The 18,351-nt window shown below is 43.3% G+C and overlaps 1 protein-coding gene across 1 annotated transcript in view; it reads right to left on the reverse strand.

Moving 5' to 3' along the window:
* DIAPH2 (diaphanous related formin 2) overlaps positions 1-8,009 on the reverse strand; it is a 183,751-nt gene extending 175,742 nt beyond the window's left edge. Inside the window, exon 1 of the mRNA XM_082289626.1 lies at positions 7,759-8,009. Coding sequence (XP_082145752.1) covers positions 7,759-7,881 — 123 coding nt within the window. The 5' untranslated portion in view covers positions 7,882-8,009. The remainder of the gene's footprint in view (positions 1-7,758) is intronic.
* Between the last annotated feature and the right edge of the window lie 10,342 nt (positions 8,010-18,351).

Here is an 18,351-nt window from a genome sequence, read left to right on the forward strand (position 1 = left end):
AACTGCAGACAGAAAGCAGAAAACTTTATATGGCACAAGAATTAACTACTTGTCTTCTGTTATTAGAAGCTAGAATCTAATGAATCTCATGTTGGCTTTGTATCTGTTCCTGACAAAGCTACACTCATTAAAAAACACTAAACCACAGGCATCTTTAAAGGTCATTATAACAACCATCATTAGCTCTTACCATATTAAGAAGGAGTAATGAACTGCAGAACTAACATTCTTCCTGACCAAAGTACTTATTTTGTCTTGTTCCACCACCCCTGAGAGCCCAAACTGAATTTATACAGAGCCACTTGAGAACATGGAACCAACTAATTCCGACAAAAAGGTGTCCACAGGGACATTTAAGGTCTCAGGTTCTTTCCTCTCATCTTCATGCCTACACACGCAGCATGGTGCAGTTTTGTTTATGTGACTCCAGCCAGGACAAAGTTATTAATGTTTGACCAGCTAATCCCTGAGCAAAGAACCACCAGGCCTGTGCCCCTCAAACCAACCTGCACCCAGCAGTCCTGCAATTCTCTTGGCCTTTGGAACCTAAAATTACAGCTGCTGCTCTCCTGGCTGCAGAGCCAGGGGTTGGGATTATTCCCCAAATATCTCAAAATTTTTATTTAGAAACTTGTTCTGAACTACAAGGTAGCATGCTCAAAGCTCCACAATCCTCAAGCAAGTTCTCCTGTATTTATTCTCACTCAAAGGGACAAACTAAACATGTTAATGGGGTCTTGTTATAAGAAGAAAACTACATATTTTCACTGTAAGTAGGACAGCATTAAGTGTGTTAATATATATATTTACACACACACAGAAATCACTACAGAATACATGGCAGGACTTTTTCCGATGACTTTTTTTAATCAATCACTTTTACACCTACATTAACCACCTCTGAAACAAGTTTAAACTGTTATAAATCAAAAATATTTTTTAGTAACACTATGCAAAGAACACTTGCAGGCAGCAGACACATCAGACATTCACCATACTCATTACTTTCTCCAATACCACTTCGTCTCCAATGATTTCTCTGAGGATCACTCAAAGGAAGGGAACCTTACAAGAAAGCTGCCTGCCACAAGCACCACCCTGACATTCCCCTTCTCTCACTCTCCTTAGAGACAGTTTCCTGTTTACACAGGAGGAGCCTGTATCCATTAGAAACTCTTCAGAACATTTCTGTCTGATGTAACACAGAAGGTGTGGTGACATTAGACTACGCACTACACCTTCAGGCCAAATATTACCACACCCAGGTGAACCAAAAACCTTGAGGAGCTGTATCAAACCATAAAATTCCCTATGTGTGGCTTGTTCCAGAATTGAACTTCCAAGGTATTTCTCCATTTTTATAAATCAGACGAGTCCATGATTTAGCTCATGATGTACATTACAATATCCTTTCATTGCCACAGCAGATCCTTCTCAGATCTGTGCTGCTCTCACACCACATCCAACTAAAGAGCTGTCGGGAGAAGAGGGCTGAACAGCAGACACAACTTCATGGAACTGGTGGATGAACTTTAGACATATTCATACAAAAGGAAGAGTTATAATGTGCTGTAACTCCAGTCTTATTAGTTTTAGCGAATAATCAGAAAAGAGCAAATACTAAAGGAGTGGTTCTGACAGGTTCATTTTCATGGTCTTGTTTGTCCCACTGTGACACAAAACTCAGCAGAGCACCAAGGGGAGTATGGAGAGTGCTGAAGCCTCTACAGCTCCCTAAAAAAGCCAATTCTTTAACTGTCCCACCTTTCTCCCATACAATTATCTGTTACCAGGTATATTTGCTTTGCAGACTGTGCTAGTGCTACTTTTGTCACACAACATCCCACTTATCTACTTGTTAGGAAGTTACACTTCAAAGTGGGAATCCTAGAGGCACTCACCCCACAGTGCTGTAGCAGAAAGCCACTTCATTCACAAGATTTGAGGATCAGTTTGATATGAAAACAATATGCAAGTGCAAGCCAAGGTAGCTCTGTCTACCTGGAACTTTATCAACTGCTACACGAATACTAAAGAACATTTTTCAACTGTTAACTTCTCAAAACTTCTCTTCTACCATAGCCAAGTTTAAGAAAAAAACCCCTTATTTCCTCCTAAACAGTCACTAAACTATTTTTTTAAAAAAATACTGAACGCAAAGAATGATGATACACAACTTGTAAGCAACTGCATAAAACCATTCATTTTAGTAATTTCCTAACTTCTTGTGGTTTTAAGGTTGAACAAGCAAACTGATGAAGAACAAACCGAAACTGCCAGTTGCTTCAGCAGCAACTGCCATTGCCTGTTTTACTCTGAATCTGGACAAGGATGAAAAGAATCAGAGGCATGTTATTGGCCATTATTGCTTTATAGTTTACCTCTAGAGAACTGCAAGTGCTGCAGAAAATATGAACTCATCTTGTAACCCACTCCAAGTTTCTAGGCCTATCCTTTCCTTCTCCCAGGTCACCAGCAACCCCAAGTGTCACTGGCAAGCTCTACAGGCTACTTGTGACACCAGAACCAAAGTTCATGCTTGAACACTTGGATATTCAGCACCACGCTGCCTCAAGTCTCAGGAAGCACCACTTCCACTTGCTGTGCACACTGTCAGCTCTCACAGCTGCCTTTCACTTGGCCTGGGTGGAATCTGCTTTGTTTGCAAAGCTTCCTGTAGTGTACAGAAGTGCTCTACAGTTTTGTCTTACAAGGAGTAGTTCAGGAAGTTTAATTACCACAGACAGATAGGCTTATCACTGTCTCTATCACCTCACTCACACAGTGTCAAAGCAATTCACATTAAAAGCTAAAGCATCTACCTAAACATCAGCACCAAGCACACCCTACCCTCCCATGTCAGCAGCAGCACCCAACCAGAATAACTCCAAGCAACAGAAGCTTAGTAAAACATTAATTTTATTCTTCAGTAATGGTTGCACTGTGATAACTTCACTTGCTGGAATATCATGACTCTGATCTAATAAGACCAAGACACTTTTACAACACAAACATTTTGGGGCACTTTTTCCTCAAGCATACACTTGAAACAAAAACTGTCGGCAGGCATGCACAGATTTCACTCAGACACACCATGATCTCAAATGTAATACATTTGATTTGATTGCCAAAAATCTCTGCTCAACCTGACTCATAGTTCATGTATGCAGTACACAGATATCTAAAGGAGTTACACAAAAAGCACACAGCTTTTTTTTTGGTGGGTCCTGCAGCACACAGTCTGACAGGGATTGATAACCACAATTTAAATCACTCCTCAACTCCTGAACTGATATGGGTGGTGCAACACAGCTGGGAAACCTCTTCCCCAGCACACTCGGCTTACTCCTGGTTTAAAGCTACTTCATAAAAGCTTTTATCCCACTCTTTGAGGCTAGGTTACAGCACATTAGTCAGAATGTTGAGTTGCTAGCTTTTGATTCATCCCAAAGCTCACGAGGTTTAAAAGACTTCAGTGTTAAGCACAAACAACTTTTGCTTTTAAAACAAAATATGAGATGCTCCTTGTTGGGTGAGTCACCAAATCCACTTGCTCTCCAATTAAGGGAGCTCTCTTTTCCCTAACGATTTGTTTTTCAAGCTACACAACGTCTTCCTCCTAATCTGCCTTTAAAGGCCACATCACACTCAGAACGCAGCCCCTTTCAGAAATGTTGTTTGCAGCAAGTGGAGTATTCCCAACTGAACAGCTTCCATGCACACCTGGAGGGAACCTGGGGGCAAAGCAGCATGTGTTAGCATGGCACTGGCCACCCCATGTGCTTCTGCTAATCCTACACTGACAAGGGATATTAGTAACTAGAATTAAAAACACCACCAAAAAACACTGGCCACGTTGATTTCTAGTTAGACAGTGCTCCAACATTCCCAGAGCACCCCAAATCCTGCTACAGCACATCTTTCCAAGTGCTGACTCACAGGTGTTTGAAAGGATCTCATTCTTTTCTCAGTGCAGTCTAAATTCTTGCCTAAAAAGCAGGGTCACCCACCAAATTCACATCAGCATGCCAAAGACTCTGTCCAGGTTTCAGAACTTGAAAATCTCCAAGAACAGTGATTTCAGTGTCTCTGACCAACCAACACTTAATCATCCTTCAAATTATTTTCCCTTTATAGTCTCCTCTCCAGCAACCTCTCCTGCTCCTTTTTATGACCTCTGTCTCCCCTTCTTCAGCCACGAACTTCTGTAAAAAGTCTGACTTCAACCTCTCAGCCAAAAAGATGCTCCATTTGCCAGGCCCTTGGTGAGCTTCACCAGCTCTGTCAAACCAGACCTGACACTCTCAAGCACTTCCCATTTCCTAGGTACCCAACAGAATTATCTGTTTCCCAAGTGACACTGAAGCAACGAGGAGAGCAAACAACATCTAAGCTAAGCATTAGCCAACAGAGGAATCCCAGCAATCTCCCTGACAACCTTAATTTAGTCTGTTTGCCCTAGCAGAACAGGCATGCTTTAAAACAAGCAAAACAAGCATGTTGCCAAACCCATGGAACTGCTCTCTGCCACCTCACGCCAGCCTATTCTCGGAGCTGACGTGAGATCAGATGACTGTTTGCCAAAACAATTTGGATTTTTTCTGCCCATTTGACTGTAAACAAAAATGACGACAAAAATACCAGGCACTTATTCCAACCTCTAGTCCTTGAGCCAGCAAAAAATGAGGAAAAACCCCCCAAAAACACCAACCCAGAGCTCCCTCAGCAGCAGTTATGAGTCCAAGTGCTCATAACACAGACATTAAACTTTAGTAAAATACTCCAGTTTACACATTACTAGTATAAAAACCAGAACTGAATTCCCGTTGTGCACTTCTGTCACGTTCAACAAATTGCATGAAACCTGAACACCTCTCCCAACTACCTAAAGCAGAAAATAACTGCATTAGTAGCTCTGATACAGCTCACCTTTAATTACTCATGTGCACACATATTCATCAATTGTCTTACAGAGAAGTACTTTAAAGCATTGCTTTCTTTCCCAGCATGGATTCTCTCTCCATAGCCCAGTCCTACTTGCTGTCAATCAGGGAGAAGTGCCATTGATCAAGCTCCAGCCCTTAAAAAATCCCAGCCAAACAAACCACTGCACTTCTGCAGGCCAAGCACCACTGCACACCTTTTAGTTTCAGATGAAGAGAACAGGGAAATAAAAACCTTCCACCTTTCTATTCTAGTTTCCCTTCCCTCAGGATAATGACTTCAGTTCCTAGCCCTCTGTCACCCAGAGCCATTTTTATCATATAAAAATCATTCCTCTGGACTTCTTCCCAAGGATTTGCCTAATTTCAGCTCCTGTGCCAGGAACCAAAAATACTTTCTCCTCTCTGCGTAGCTGCACACCCTCTCCCACCAAGCCCTTGCTCAGCACTCCCCTGGATGTGTGAAATAAGTTCTGGGGAAGAGACACACTCCTGTCAGCACACTTGGAGCTCCTTGAATTATACCCAACACATGACAGAGCACAGGTTGATTCATCTCTGTAACTCCACTGAAACTTATTGAATTATAAGTTGCGAAGATGAACTAAGAAAATCTCCACACCCAGCTGTGAGGAACTTTGTCTTATGAACTCAGCAACAACTCAGCACTGGCACGGTGTGGCTTCTTTGCCACCAGTCCCAAATACACCTCCATCTCACTTGCACAATGAAGAGAACAGGGATGAGGTGCAAGTAAGACTGCTCTCCCAGTGCCTGAAGACATTGCCAGCCTCAGCAGAACCAACTCCTCATTCAAAATTAAAGCCAGCAAAGTTTAGTAGGATTACTCTCCTATACAATGGATAAAGCCTTTCCCTGATTACAGGCTGCTTCTTCCCTGACACACCCATGGTAATAATTGATATATCTGGCTACCCATTCACACCAACTCAATTTAAAGCACACCTGAATCCCATCTCTTTTTCTCACCCAGCAGTAAATCTCTGTTCATGTCAGGTTTATACACCATTTATGTACATCATGTCCACAGTGAGAAAAATCTGCTTTCCCATTCAACCCACTCACTCAATTTTATCACCAAAGGCCAGTCACTTATCACAGGGCAAAACAATCTTTCAGAAGGCTCTGATTTGAGCACCATATCCCTGCTCTGATCCATGGTGCTGCTGGACTGTAATCATCCACCCCCTCAAGAAACAAAAGCATATTGCTGCAAATGAAGTCAAATATTAACATTATTTTCTTTTTCTTCCCTAAATGTGACACTAAAAATTTATTCTAGTGATTCTAGAATGACTGAATAGACCATGCAATGGAAATAGCCATCCTGTTCAATCCAATTTTGAGCTCATTTCACTTTGATTTTCAAATTATGTGTTTCTACCAGAACAGAGATTTCTCTCCTGCTAGAGCAAGATTCAAATTCATGTTCACAGCTTCCAATAAAAGCACTTCCCTGAGCGATTTTTGAATCAGTTCCCTGCAGGAATCTTCAGGCAGCCTTCTTAACTACTTTAGCAGGAAATAGTAAAGGCAGTATAAACACACCCAAACTTGTTGTTTATATGAAGTTCATCCTATGCAAGGAAACACGAGTTTGTTTCCAATAACACCATGAAACAAAACAAGACACCATATTTGCTTATCTTTTGCCAAGATACACATTGTCACTTTTAATACAAAAGCACTTCCAGTCATACAGGGTTCTGACTGTCATCCTCTGAAACAAATATAACTTTCAGTAACTTTTCTGTGCCTCACTGTTATATATTTACCAACTTCCCCATATAAGCTCTAACTTTGTTACCAGTGATTAAAAAAATATATATATCAGGAAAAAAAAAACCCAAAAAACCAACAAAACCCCAACCTGCAGTTGTCAGTCTGATCATTCAAAAGCTCTCTAGTCGCTGCAAGGAACACAAGACAGGAGAACTTCAATACTGACTTAGTTTTACCAGTATCTGGGAAAACCCCTGCAACAGATTCAATAGAGTTTGTAACTAGTATTCTGCAAGGAGAAGACTCCGGATGTTTTAAAGGCCTGCTACACTGTTGCACTTGGAAATACAGATAAAAGATGAGCTAAAAAGGGTGGATTCAACATTAGGCCACGTGTAAGTAACAGACGTAAACAATCGAAGGTAAACACTGTCCTATTAGCTGGTTTTGCTACTACAGCATTTATGAAGTGGGATACAACCCAGTGATGTCGCTTTGAACTCTCCCTGTATTTCAGCTTATCACGTCTGCCACTAAAAAAACCAAAGAGCACAGCTCTAACAAACAAACTGCATTCCTAAAGAGGATTTATATTCAAACCCGTGTCAAATCTTTCCAAAACAGCCTAGAAACCGCCCAGCTTTTACACTTGTGCTCCCATTCATTGAGAAGAAGTTGCATTGGGCAGCACGTGGCTCGCATCACGGCCAGCAGCGTTCTGGATGGTTCAGCCGGAGCCGGCCGCTCCCCGGGCTGCGGGAGCAGCGCCGGCCCCGTCCCCGCCCGAGCGTGGGAACGCGCGGCGCCCGCGGGCAGCGCCCACCGCCGGCGGCACCGCCTGGGATCCCCCCCGCCGCCCGGCCCTTCTGGGACCGCCAGCGGCCTCTCCGAGGAGCCCCCCAAGAGCCCCAAAAACCCCGGGGGGTTTAAGCGCGGAGCCTTTAATGCCCGAAAAGGCTCTCACGCCCCTCCGCGCGCCCCGCACTCCCCGCTGGAAGCAGCGCGGCGCATCCGCGCCCCCTCCTCCTCCTCCTCCTCGTGCCGTTCCCTGCCCGGCTCCCAGCGCGCTCACCAGCTTGGGCTTGTTCCGGCTCTCCTCTTCCGCGGCGCGCCCGCCGCGCTTCGGGTTCATCCTGCCGGAGCTCAGCGGCTCCTCGCCGCCGCCGCCCGCGCCCGGAGCCGCCTGTCCGTCCATGGCGCCGCGGGCCCCGCGCTGCCGCCGCCGCCGCCGGGCCGAGCGCTCACGGCCCCATCGGCCCCACGGGCCCCCCGCGCCCGCTCCGCCCGGGGCGGCTCCGCTGCCTCCCCCGGCCCCGCTGCGCGCACGCGCACGGCCCGCCCGGCCCCACCGCGCCTGAGCAGCGCCGCGCGCCTGCGCCCTGAGGGGAGGGACGGAGGGAGGGGCAGGAAATGGCGGAGCCCCGCGGGCCGCACCGGAGCTCCCCGGCAGGGCGGGGTGTGGGGAAAGGGCTGGCCCAGCTCGGGCCGGGGGTTTATCGCACAGTGGGGTGGGCTGGGAGGGGCCTTGGAGAGCGTTTCCTTCCAACCCCCTGCCACGGGCGGGGTCACCGCTCGCTATCCCAGGTGCCTGCAATCTCCGTCGCACCTGGCTTTGGGTGTTTGCAGTGATGGGGCAGCCACAGGTGCTCTGAGCAACCTCACAGTGAACAATTCCTTCCTGGTATCTAATCTAAGCCTTCGCCCTTTCAGTTGGAACCCGTTCCCACCTGTCCTGTCGCTACGTGCTCTTATAAATAGTCTTGCCCCATCTTTCCTGAAAGTTCCTAGCAGGTTCTGCAAGGCCACTGGTCACCCCAAAGCTGGCTCTCTGTTCTCCAGGCTGAACAATCCCAGCCTTTCCTCCCAGCAGAGCTGCTCCGTGCCTCTGCTCATCCTGGTGTGTCCTCTGGACTCTGTCCAGCAGCTCCAGGTTCTCCGTGCGCTGGGCCCAGGGCTGGGGCAGCTCTGCAGGAGGGTCTCACAGGGGCACACGGGCACAGTGCCCATCCCTTTCCAGCTGCCCAGGCTGGGGCTCAGCGCAGCACGGGGGGTTCAGGGTGCCCGGGCCCTCGGGCGGGCCGTGCCCGGCTCCGCTCGCCGGCAGGGGAGAGGCAGACACTGGGGCTGCCCATGGCCGTGGCAGCCCGTGATTCCCAGCAGAGCCTGGCTGCCATCGGATCTGCCTCACTCTGCAGCCCCTGGGCTGTGAGCAGAGTGCCCAGACCCTCCACATGCAGGATTTGGGAGCTCTGACCGAGGTGTGTTTCCCTGTGTTTTGTTTTGGACACCCACAAGGGACAAGGTGATCTTAGACACCAGGGATCGCACAATCACAGAAGTGTTTGTGTTGGGAGAGATCTTAAAGATCATAGAGCCAAACTGCCCTCCCATGGGCAGGGACACCTTCCCCCACACCAGGTTGCTCAGGTTGTCCAGCCTAGCCTTGCTTGGATAATCATGGCGTTTTAACTAAAATTGAGCTACTGCCACAAACAAAAGAGTTATTTTTTCTCTCTCTCAACTTCCAGAACTCCAGTCCCCAATATCTGAGTCATCTACAGGTGCTCACAGCTTACAACAATGAAAAATTGTTTAAACCATTTCTGTGGATTCCAGAATCCCTTTGGCTGAGCCTCGCTGTGTGAGCTGAAGGTCTCTCAGCATGGTCTGTACCAGCATGGACAGTGCAAAAATCATGGGTCACATGTCTGCTTATTAAAGGTGTCATGGTCACAGATGCCTTCATATCAATATCATTGTTATTTTTAAAAGAAAAATACACATTTTATGTTGGTATAGCTGAATCTGTGGTTGCTAAATTATGTTGAGAAAACAGTCATGAACACCGCCATGGTCTGTTGTTCTGCTGGGACAATCCTTTGGAGTTCACATTCAGATATAAATGTATCAGTCTGTTGCCCTCTAGGAGAAGGTCCCAGCTCAGCACTGCTTCCGCAGGGGGGTTGTTCTTTTGGAAAGGAAAGCAAGACACAGAGTGAGTTTTCTGATCCCTGTCTAATACATACACAGTGATACAAAGCCTGAGATTCAGGTGTCTCTCTGCATTTCTTGTAACTCTCTGAGGCTTACCTGACTGCTGGGGGAAACATTACTCCTTTAAATCCAGCAATGAAAACCTGTTGGTAAAATCTGACAATACCAGCTTTCAAATAAAATGACAGCTCTAAAACTGGCAGCGGTCTTAAAACCAAAGTAGAATCTTGGCAGCAGAAGTTAGGAGGTTATAAAATGAGATGCATCTCTTTCTTCTAGTACAAATCTTCCTTTTTTTCATTCTGTTGATTTTAACAATATTTATTTGGGCATAGTTTATGATACCAACTTAACCATACATAAGCTGGAATTACGAAATCAATCAAGTAATCATGAATTTAATCACTTGTTTGCAATGTCAGGCAATGTGATGTTATTTCCAACTATATCCATTTATAGTTTACAGGGTATCATTCTACAGCAGCAGTTTAACAATGGTTAGTTAAAAGAAATGCTCCAATCTGCTTTTTTCTTCCCTTCAGTTAGGTCTAATGACCATTTTGGTTTTTTCTCTGCTGTCTCTATTTTTTGTATTAAGCAGCCCCCATATCTACAGCACAAAGTTCAGTCAGTCCACATTCAGAGAAAACAGAGAATAATTTCCAACGGCTGGACATCTCTACGCACAAATTTAAGAATTTTTAATCCAAATTCAGTAGCACTATTTGTTCAGCATAACTCTTAAGTGCTCAAGAACTTTTTGTCCTCAAATTTTCTAAATTTGCCACAATGCTGCTTGTACTGCATTAGCCAAGTGTTCTTTGGTAAAGCCTTTACAAGGAACTGACCTCTAAGATTCAAGACCAGCTGGCACGACACGCCAAAAATAATTTATGGTACGAGTGAAAGCAAGTGCACTTGTGAGAAATGGAGAAAATTGAGCAAATGTACAATCAGACCTTGAGTTAATTTAGTTTTGATAGAGTAAAACTCAGTTCACATTCCTGGTTTAAGCAAAACACACAAAAGAAGCACTGAAATCAGTGTGGGGACAATGCACATCACACTGGAAACACAAGAGATTTGCCATTTTAGTGCTGGTACCCTGTAATAACTGTACCCTTGTCTAACTGTACCCTTGTCCTGATGGAGGAAAGATGTGCAACCATCAGGCTGCAGCTGCATCATGTGATGAAAAGTCACCGCACAGCTGCTCTTGGTTCCCCTTCCTGGGTTTGCCTGCTCTCCTGGGACACACGGCTGCTTGCTTAGCAGAGTTAGGTCATTTTTTAAACTCTAATTTACAAATACTTTGCAAGTCTCCATACAGAATTTTCAGCTGTGGCTTAAAATTGTTGTTTGCGTTGTACAAAACATTGCTGATTTGCTGGAGACCTGCTTTTGAAAAGCTTCCTATAGATCAATGTCTTTAGATCTACTTCACAGCCTCCTCAGCAGAAGTTAAAGCCTGTTGTTTGCTTTTTGAAAATGCTTTTAGTCATACTGCTGCATTTTAGTGTTCTTCCCACACCCCACTCCAGTTTCCAGGACTGAGAAGCAAATATTCCATGTATGAACTAAGGACCTTTATGACCATATAGACTCTGCAGGTAATTCCAAGCAAAAGGAGTGAAGAGAAATAATGTAGCTATCCCAGTTAGGAAAAATTTAGATGGAAAAGCCCCTCAACACCAAAACAAAACAAACAAAAAACTCCCCAGAAAACCACAACTCTAATTAAGGCAAGCAGACAAACCTCATTTTGGCAAACACTGCAATGCAATATTTTGGCTCAACTCCGAGAGCAACAGCGTGGCCTGAGGGTGAACAAGTAGTTGTACAAACTGTTCTTAATTTGGCTTCATCTCTGAAGCAAATGGATTTCAGAACTATTTATTAAAAATATCATTTCACAACACTGCAAACATGGAACCCCAAAAAGCCACTGCTCTGTAGGTACTGGCATTTCTCCTCATGGTTTTGTGTGTAATCAGTCCCATTCAGTCACACAACCACAGCAGCTCACAGAGGTCACACAATTATCTTACAGCAAAATGATCAGAGACTGGTAAGTGTGAGGTATTTTGAGCATCCCCAAATGTGCATTATTTTCTATCTGAACTGGGACAAAATAGGCCTTTGAGGATGACTGGCTAGCCCAGCAGTATGAGACCTTACAGCTCTAACATCCTGCCTCTAAACAGACCAAAAGTTCAGCCATGCAAGGTTGCAGAAGGCACTCACTCCAAGTATATCCAAAAAGGAAAATGATTCTGGATTTGTGAGAATTCATAAATTCAGTGGTAGAATCTCCATTTGCGAGACAAGGCATAGGCTTCTGGTTCACAGATCACCAAAACTGCCATTCGGTTTTCGGTCCCTGGGAAATATTCTGTTCTCCACATTTCTAGAGCTGAGGAAGAAATTTAACACTGTTGAAGTCTTTGTCCTAACTGCACTGGAGGGGAAAAAAAAAGAAAAACGTAATTGCTCTGTATGCTACCAGAAGAGAAAACACATAGTATTTAACTTAGCCACAAACAGGAAATATGTTGCTAAGTCACCTCGTAGTACATTCCCCAGCTCTTCATCCAGAAATTCCATGTCATTAGCACAACCACTGGACCGCAGAAAACATACCACAATCTTCACTGCTCCTCTTGGGCTGTAAGCGTCTCTCTCTTCCTGGCCAGTGTCATCACTGCACTCAGTGTTTACTCTCCTGTCTCTTCCTCCTTTTTGCAGTTTTAATTGGAATCTATTTACATTTAGGAATTTTCAAAAATTCCTGAATTTATCTTCAGAAGCAAATCAGTCTAAGCTTGTTTACAATGCGTGAGAATGTAGTAAATGACAAAAAGAAAAGCATGGGGTGGAATAGCTTATCTTAACAGGTGGGAAAATAGGATTAGAAGGATTAACTGCTAAGCAATTAAATGAAGAGCGTTAATTGCATATGAATAGATAGTCTCTATCGACAAGGTTACCTCACTTTCTAAGAGATACTCTTTGACTACTTAATAAATGTTATTTATTTGTAAACTTAAATCCACAGAGAACCCACTCACTGATAATTCCAAGAACTACTTGTTTGCTGAAGCTTTGTTTAATCTAAACCATAATTTCCTGACTTTCTAGAGGCAATAATTGAACATTCTATAGGGTTTCTGTAAATAAAGTCACAAGAAGTTACTATCATACTTGTATAAAATTTATTACTGATTTGAAGGTACATTAAAACATCTTATATTAACCTTTAAACAGTGACATTTCACATAACAATCATGCACAGTATCACAAATGTTAATTAAAACCACAGCTTCTGGACATTCCTTTAAATGGCTGAGGATTACGCTTCAGCAAGGTTAATTCTCCACGGCTGCAGCTACTGTTTGTTTTTAACCAGCTGTGAGATGGCTGCACCAGAGCTCATTTATTGGGCTATAAACTTTTCAGTTCCAAGGTAACTTACACGTTTTGCTTGTCCTCAGTTGTAGGAAGAGGAAATTGACAGCTTCCCACCTATTGTTTAGGAAAGTTTTCACGCTGAATATGTTGGGGAGGTAATTGTGCCTACAGCAAACCTGCAGTTCAACCTGACTTACTAAATCTAGCTCTGACCTAAAACCTAAAGCTGGACGAGCTATACCATTATTAAATGATGATACTGTAAAAACATGAAGTTTCCTCGTGTCAAGGCACTTTTTAATTAAACTGAATAATTGTTTTAATCTGAAAAAAATCATTAGTGATTTTAATTTACTCCAGGCCAGGCTCCTCTAATACTTAAGAAACAAAACATCCATACAGGTTTTAGGTTTATATTTTCCAATGTGTTACTTCTTTGTTACAAACGTTTTCCCTCCTTGAAGCAATTAACTGATTTAGGTGAGTGCTGTTGTCACTCTTTTCTCCATTTTGACCACTTAGTCTATAATTCTAGATCACAGCCAGATTTATCTTCTCCAAAAGATTTTCTGCTTTTAGGTTTCAACAGAGCAGTAGGAAACCATAATTCTTGCTCCATTCATGATTTCTAGAAACAAGGCATGTATAAAAAATTGCACAGGATTACTTCAGAGAACAATGTAAAAAAATAAAGACATTATTTTGCTTGATTTTGGGCTTTCCCCACAAGAAAAACTAAGCAAACAGCTTACATATGATGTAATGGTAATCAGTTAATAATTGATTATCTTTTTTCTCTTTACTTTTAAAGTATCCTATTCCATAGAATAATCAGAACTTTTTGCATCAGTACTTCTATTTTTTTCCCAACATTTTATGTTCTAGGACATAACTGCTTGATGTGAATAAAATGCAGTTATGTCTCACAATACTGAGTTTTCTTCCAAGCCTGAAAGAACTGGAGATGATCTGTACAGAGAGAAAAAAATGCTAACTTTGCCACTAAACACTGTATTTCAGTTTTTAAACATACAATTATGATTACTCACATGTGCTACCCTACCTTACAATTTTTAACAATGTCGTACATCTTTTTGATTTAGAGTCAAATCCCAGTAGTAATTGTGGGTTTAAATAGAGTATTTGAGGCCTCGGTAAAAGCTACTAATTTTTTCCTCTTTTTCTGTCATCTCTGGGTTTTAGACACGCAGCACCTCAGTTTTGTCTCTCTCTGACTGTGCAATTCTATCACTGCCTGCAGAAGGAAGCAGAGAAGCTGTTTCTTCACACTGGGACGTTTTTTCCCCGTGAAGACTCCTGGAGGTTCTTTCTCTCTCTTCTGCACATCTCCCCACAGCCCCATGGCTGAGTTCACAGCTTATCTTCCTGTGGGATTTTCCCCAAATTGTTTGGAAAATATCTTTTGATGTTCATATCTCACAACACAATTCGCTTCTCAAACATAACTGAACAGCTCACTATAAACTCCTTTTATTTACTACAAGGCTTCCCATGACCACATTCAGCACTAGAGACCTTTCTGTTTAGCCTGCCTTTGTACATCTTCACAGCTCTTCACAAAAACTAAATACCACAGCCATTCTCTTAACAAACCACATTTCTGTAGCTACCCAGGGCTGCTCAGAGCAGGACAGAACCAAAATGGGTATTTAATGGTCAGGCTGCTCTACATGGGAACTTTCCTACTTTGTTTATTTTGTCTACAAAGAAAGCTCTATCATGGGCAAACAGTGTTTATCATTTCTGTACATGATACAAAACCCTAACAAATAAGAATTCTACAGTGCAGGAAATGAATAATTATCAGTGGAGTAGCCTTAAATGTATCTCACCATAGCCCGCACTTCAACAGGCAGATTTCTGGGTGGAAATAAAGTTCATTTCGATGGAAATAATGCACATGGTGAAGGCATTAGTAATGCTAATGAAGAGCTTCCAGGCAGATGGACAAAAATAGGCCTGATTAAAGCTAAAGATCATGTTAAGAAATCTTTGTTCAGGTTGTTCAATGGAAGAATAAGATAAAAACTTGCGGAATGTTCAGCCATGGTAATCACTTGTTCAGCATATAAATAATAGTTTCACTTGCTAGAAAGAGTTGGATTTTTGTTTTGTATTTTCCTGTTCTGCCCTTATGTGTAGCACATATCATTTACTGGTGGTGTATGGAGGGACTTCCATCACCACATCTGCGTCAAAGGTTTTTCCATAGCTATGCTAACTCCATGAAAGGTCATTTTTGGGGAGGGTAATGGGACACATTTTACAAGTGTGTCCTTTTACATGAGCCAACAGTGGAATTATTTGAACAGCTTCTTTCAAGGGGGATTAACCACTTATATGATGCAGTTATTTAGTATATAAACTTATTTTATTATATAAATCCATCATGTTATTTCAAAGAGTGACCTAGTTAAATATCTTGAAAAGCAGGTGTTGCAGCTTTGAGGAATGAGAAGAATTATGCTGAGCAGGAATGTATTTGTATACTCCCCATGTTGGTTTTGGTTCACTCAATATTTGTGTTTAACTTAAAAGGGTCTTTAGTAACTTTCACTGAAATCAACTGTATGTTTCTCTTTTCTGAAGGAAAAACCTAGCTCTGAAGTCTAATATGCTTCCTTGTCATCCAGCACAGTTCTAGCAGGATGGGACTGTGTGAAATACTGCAGAAAACAAGGTTCTTCTCTTGTTCTACATTTTTGGTTTGTTCTGAATTATTCTTCCTTTTGTGTCTCTTAGTTCCTTAAATTTTGCTCACACTGAACTTACTTGTGAAAACCAAATTCTGCAAGCTATGCTAAGAATTCTTTGCTTGTCCGCTCAGGCCTTTTTATAAATGAATGAAGATGGCATGTGCTAAAGTAAAGACAGTGAGAAGCAAGATTAATGCTGATCTTCTCCTGCACACACAGACTTGTCTATTTTTAGCCAGACAAGTGGCTGAAGATGAGTTTGAGGCTCGGCCCAAGAGAATGTGGTTTTTCCCATGGTGAGAACACACATTAGGCTTCATTTAATGTAAGAAGAGGTGACTCTCAGAGTGGCAGTGGTTTATATTTCACTCACTTTATCCATATGCAAAGTGGATTTGTTCAGCAGCCTTAGCACTTTATGTGATACAAAATTAACAGGGGGAAAAAAAGAATAGTTTTCTGCCAGGTTAGTGTGCTGAGCTAATCCACACCTGTAGAATCAATCCCTAGCTCTGGCATAAGGAAAGGGGACAAATGTGGCAGTGAGAGATTACCAGACTAACAGGGATATTCTCTCAGCTTTAACTCTGCACTAAAAGTGCTCTGCTTCATGAGATGTGACAGTTTATACTGTGAACTGTGGCAAGGTTTTTATCCTTTCCTCCTGCCACATGGACTTAGGGACCCACACTGTGCACCCAGGCTGCCACAATTCTCAGCCATGTGTTTTAGGATCAATTGAAATTGTGTAAAGAGAGCAAAGTCTATGGGCTGAGGGCAAGTTAAGCTCGTCGGCCAGATCAGTGGATATTGCCTGTTTCTGGGTCAGAACTCTTTGTCATCGCATTCTTTATTGAGCCTTCAGTGAAGGGGAGTATGAATCCAAAGATGTCAATGCAAAACCCTCTCCTGCACAGGCCTTTCTGGAGGAATATGAGCACAAGCACGTGGCAAATGCTTGTTCTGTTGCTTAATGCATTACAGGAAGGTGACACAATGTCCAGTGATAAGGACAGAACAAAAACTGCAAGTTTCTTGTGTAGGAGAATATAGGTTCAACTTGCAGGAATGGTTACTATCCAGGTTTTTTTTTAAAAAAAAACCCTGAGTATTCTGACAATTGTACAATTTCAGAGTAGAAATGGTATGGAGATCTGTGGATGAAATTGTCCAAGGAGAAGATAGCAGGAGGAGAGAGTTAAAGTCCGGAGGAGAGAGGTCTGTAATTTTCACAGACAGCTGGACAGAGGTGAGACTGTCCACAAGAGGGTCTGAAAGAGAGCCAGGAGCAAAAAGAGGACACGAAGGCAGCCCCATGAGGTAGCTGTGTCAGCTGCTAAAGGTGTCTGATGGCACAAGAAAGGTCAGGGTTTCCCAGCTGGACCAGAAGGTCGTTCCAGACTTGAGTGGTTTCCCTGCAGTCTAAGGAAGGAGCAGAGCCGGCATAGAGCTCCATGATCCCTGTCTCTGCAGGAATTTGGGGTTCTGTGATGTAAATCGTGGTTACTGCTTGTTGGGAGGGATTTGTCTCTTTAAATTCTCCAAAGGACGTTTGAACCTCCCACCCCCTCATTAAGGACACAATTTTAGCAACCTGGGGGCAGTGGGAGCATTCAGCGCCCGGGGAGTGCCTCTGTGCAGGTAACAGCTCACTTGGTTCTGAAGCCTTTGCTGTAAAGTTCCTCTTTGCCTTTTCTATGCGTACTTTTTATAGTTCTGCTAATGGAATATTGTTAGCTGGAAGTTGCTTGAAGTTTTATTTAGACTTTGGTGTCGCCTTAAAACGTGAGGGCTGCTGCAAAAGGAATTTTGTTCTTTTGTTGCTGCCTGTTACCCTTTCCCGTCTCCTGGTGCTTTCTGTGTGCACACCAAACGTTCATGTGATTGATGTTAAGTGGATTGCAGAAGTGATCTAGGTTAAAATTTACCTTGTTTGAAAAAAATGGCTGATTTTAGCTCAGTTTCTTGAGCTTGCCTGTCATGTGCTCTCAGACATGCCCGCAGAACGGAGATTGCTCAGAGAGAGGAGTGAAAAGCCCCTTCACCTCCCAGCAGCCGCGCTCTGAGCTGGCCCAGCTGGCTCATCTTGGCTGGAGGAAGTTGCTCCGTTTTGAGGAACAGCTGTGAGAAGGCTGCAAACCACAACCACGGCAGGGGAAAAGGCAAAATTACAGCCTGAGGCTGCCTTTTGGTGGCTTAAGGATTAAAGAGGGAAAATGTTAACGTGACATCCTAAGTGAAGGATATCCACACAGCCACCTTAATGCTGCAGCTAGGGAAAGCTCGTTTTTATCTCCTGGGCGTTTGCTTGTGTGGCCAGCAAGGATTTATTTTTCAGGTATTTTATCGGCCTGGTGAGTGTGCTGCTCTTAATGAAATAACTTGGTACACCCAAGTTATGCTTCTGAGTTACTGCTTTATGTTTTCAAGCTGCTGGCATTTCATGTAGTCTTTATTCATCGCTGAAGGTGCCTACGAAGTGCCCCAGGCAGTGATGGAGGCTGTGTTTTAGCAGCACTGTTTGCTTGTATTGTAGTTATACAAAG

This window comes from Coloeus monedula (genome assembly GCF_965178545.1).
Source record: "Coloeus monedula genome assembly, chromosome: 12".
In the NCBI taxonomy this organism is placed as follows: Eukaryota; Metazoa; Chordata; class Aves; order Passeriformes; family Corvidae; genus Coloeus; species Coloeus monedula.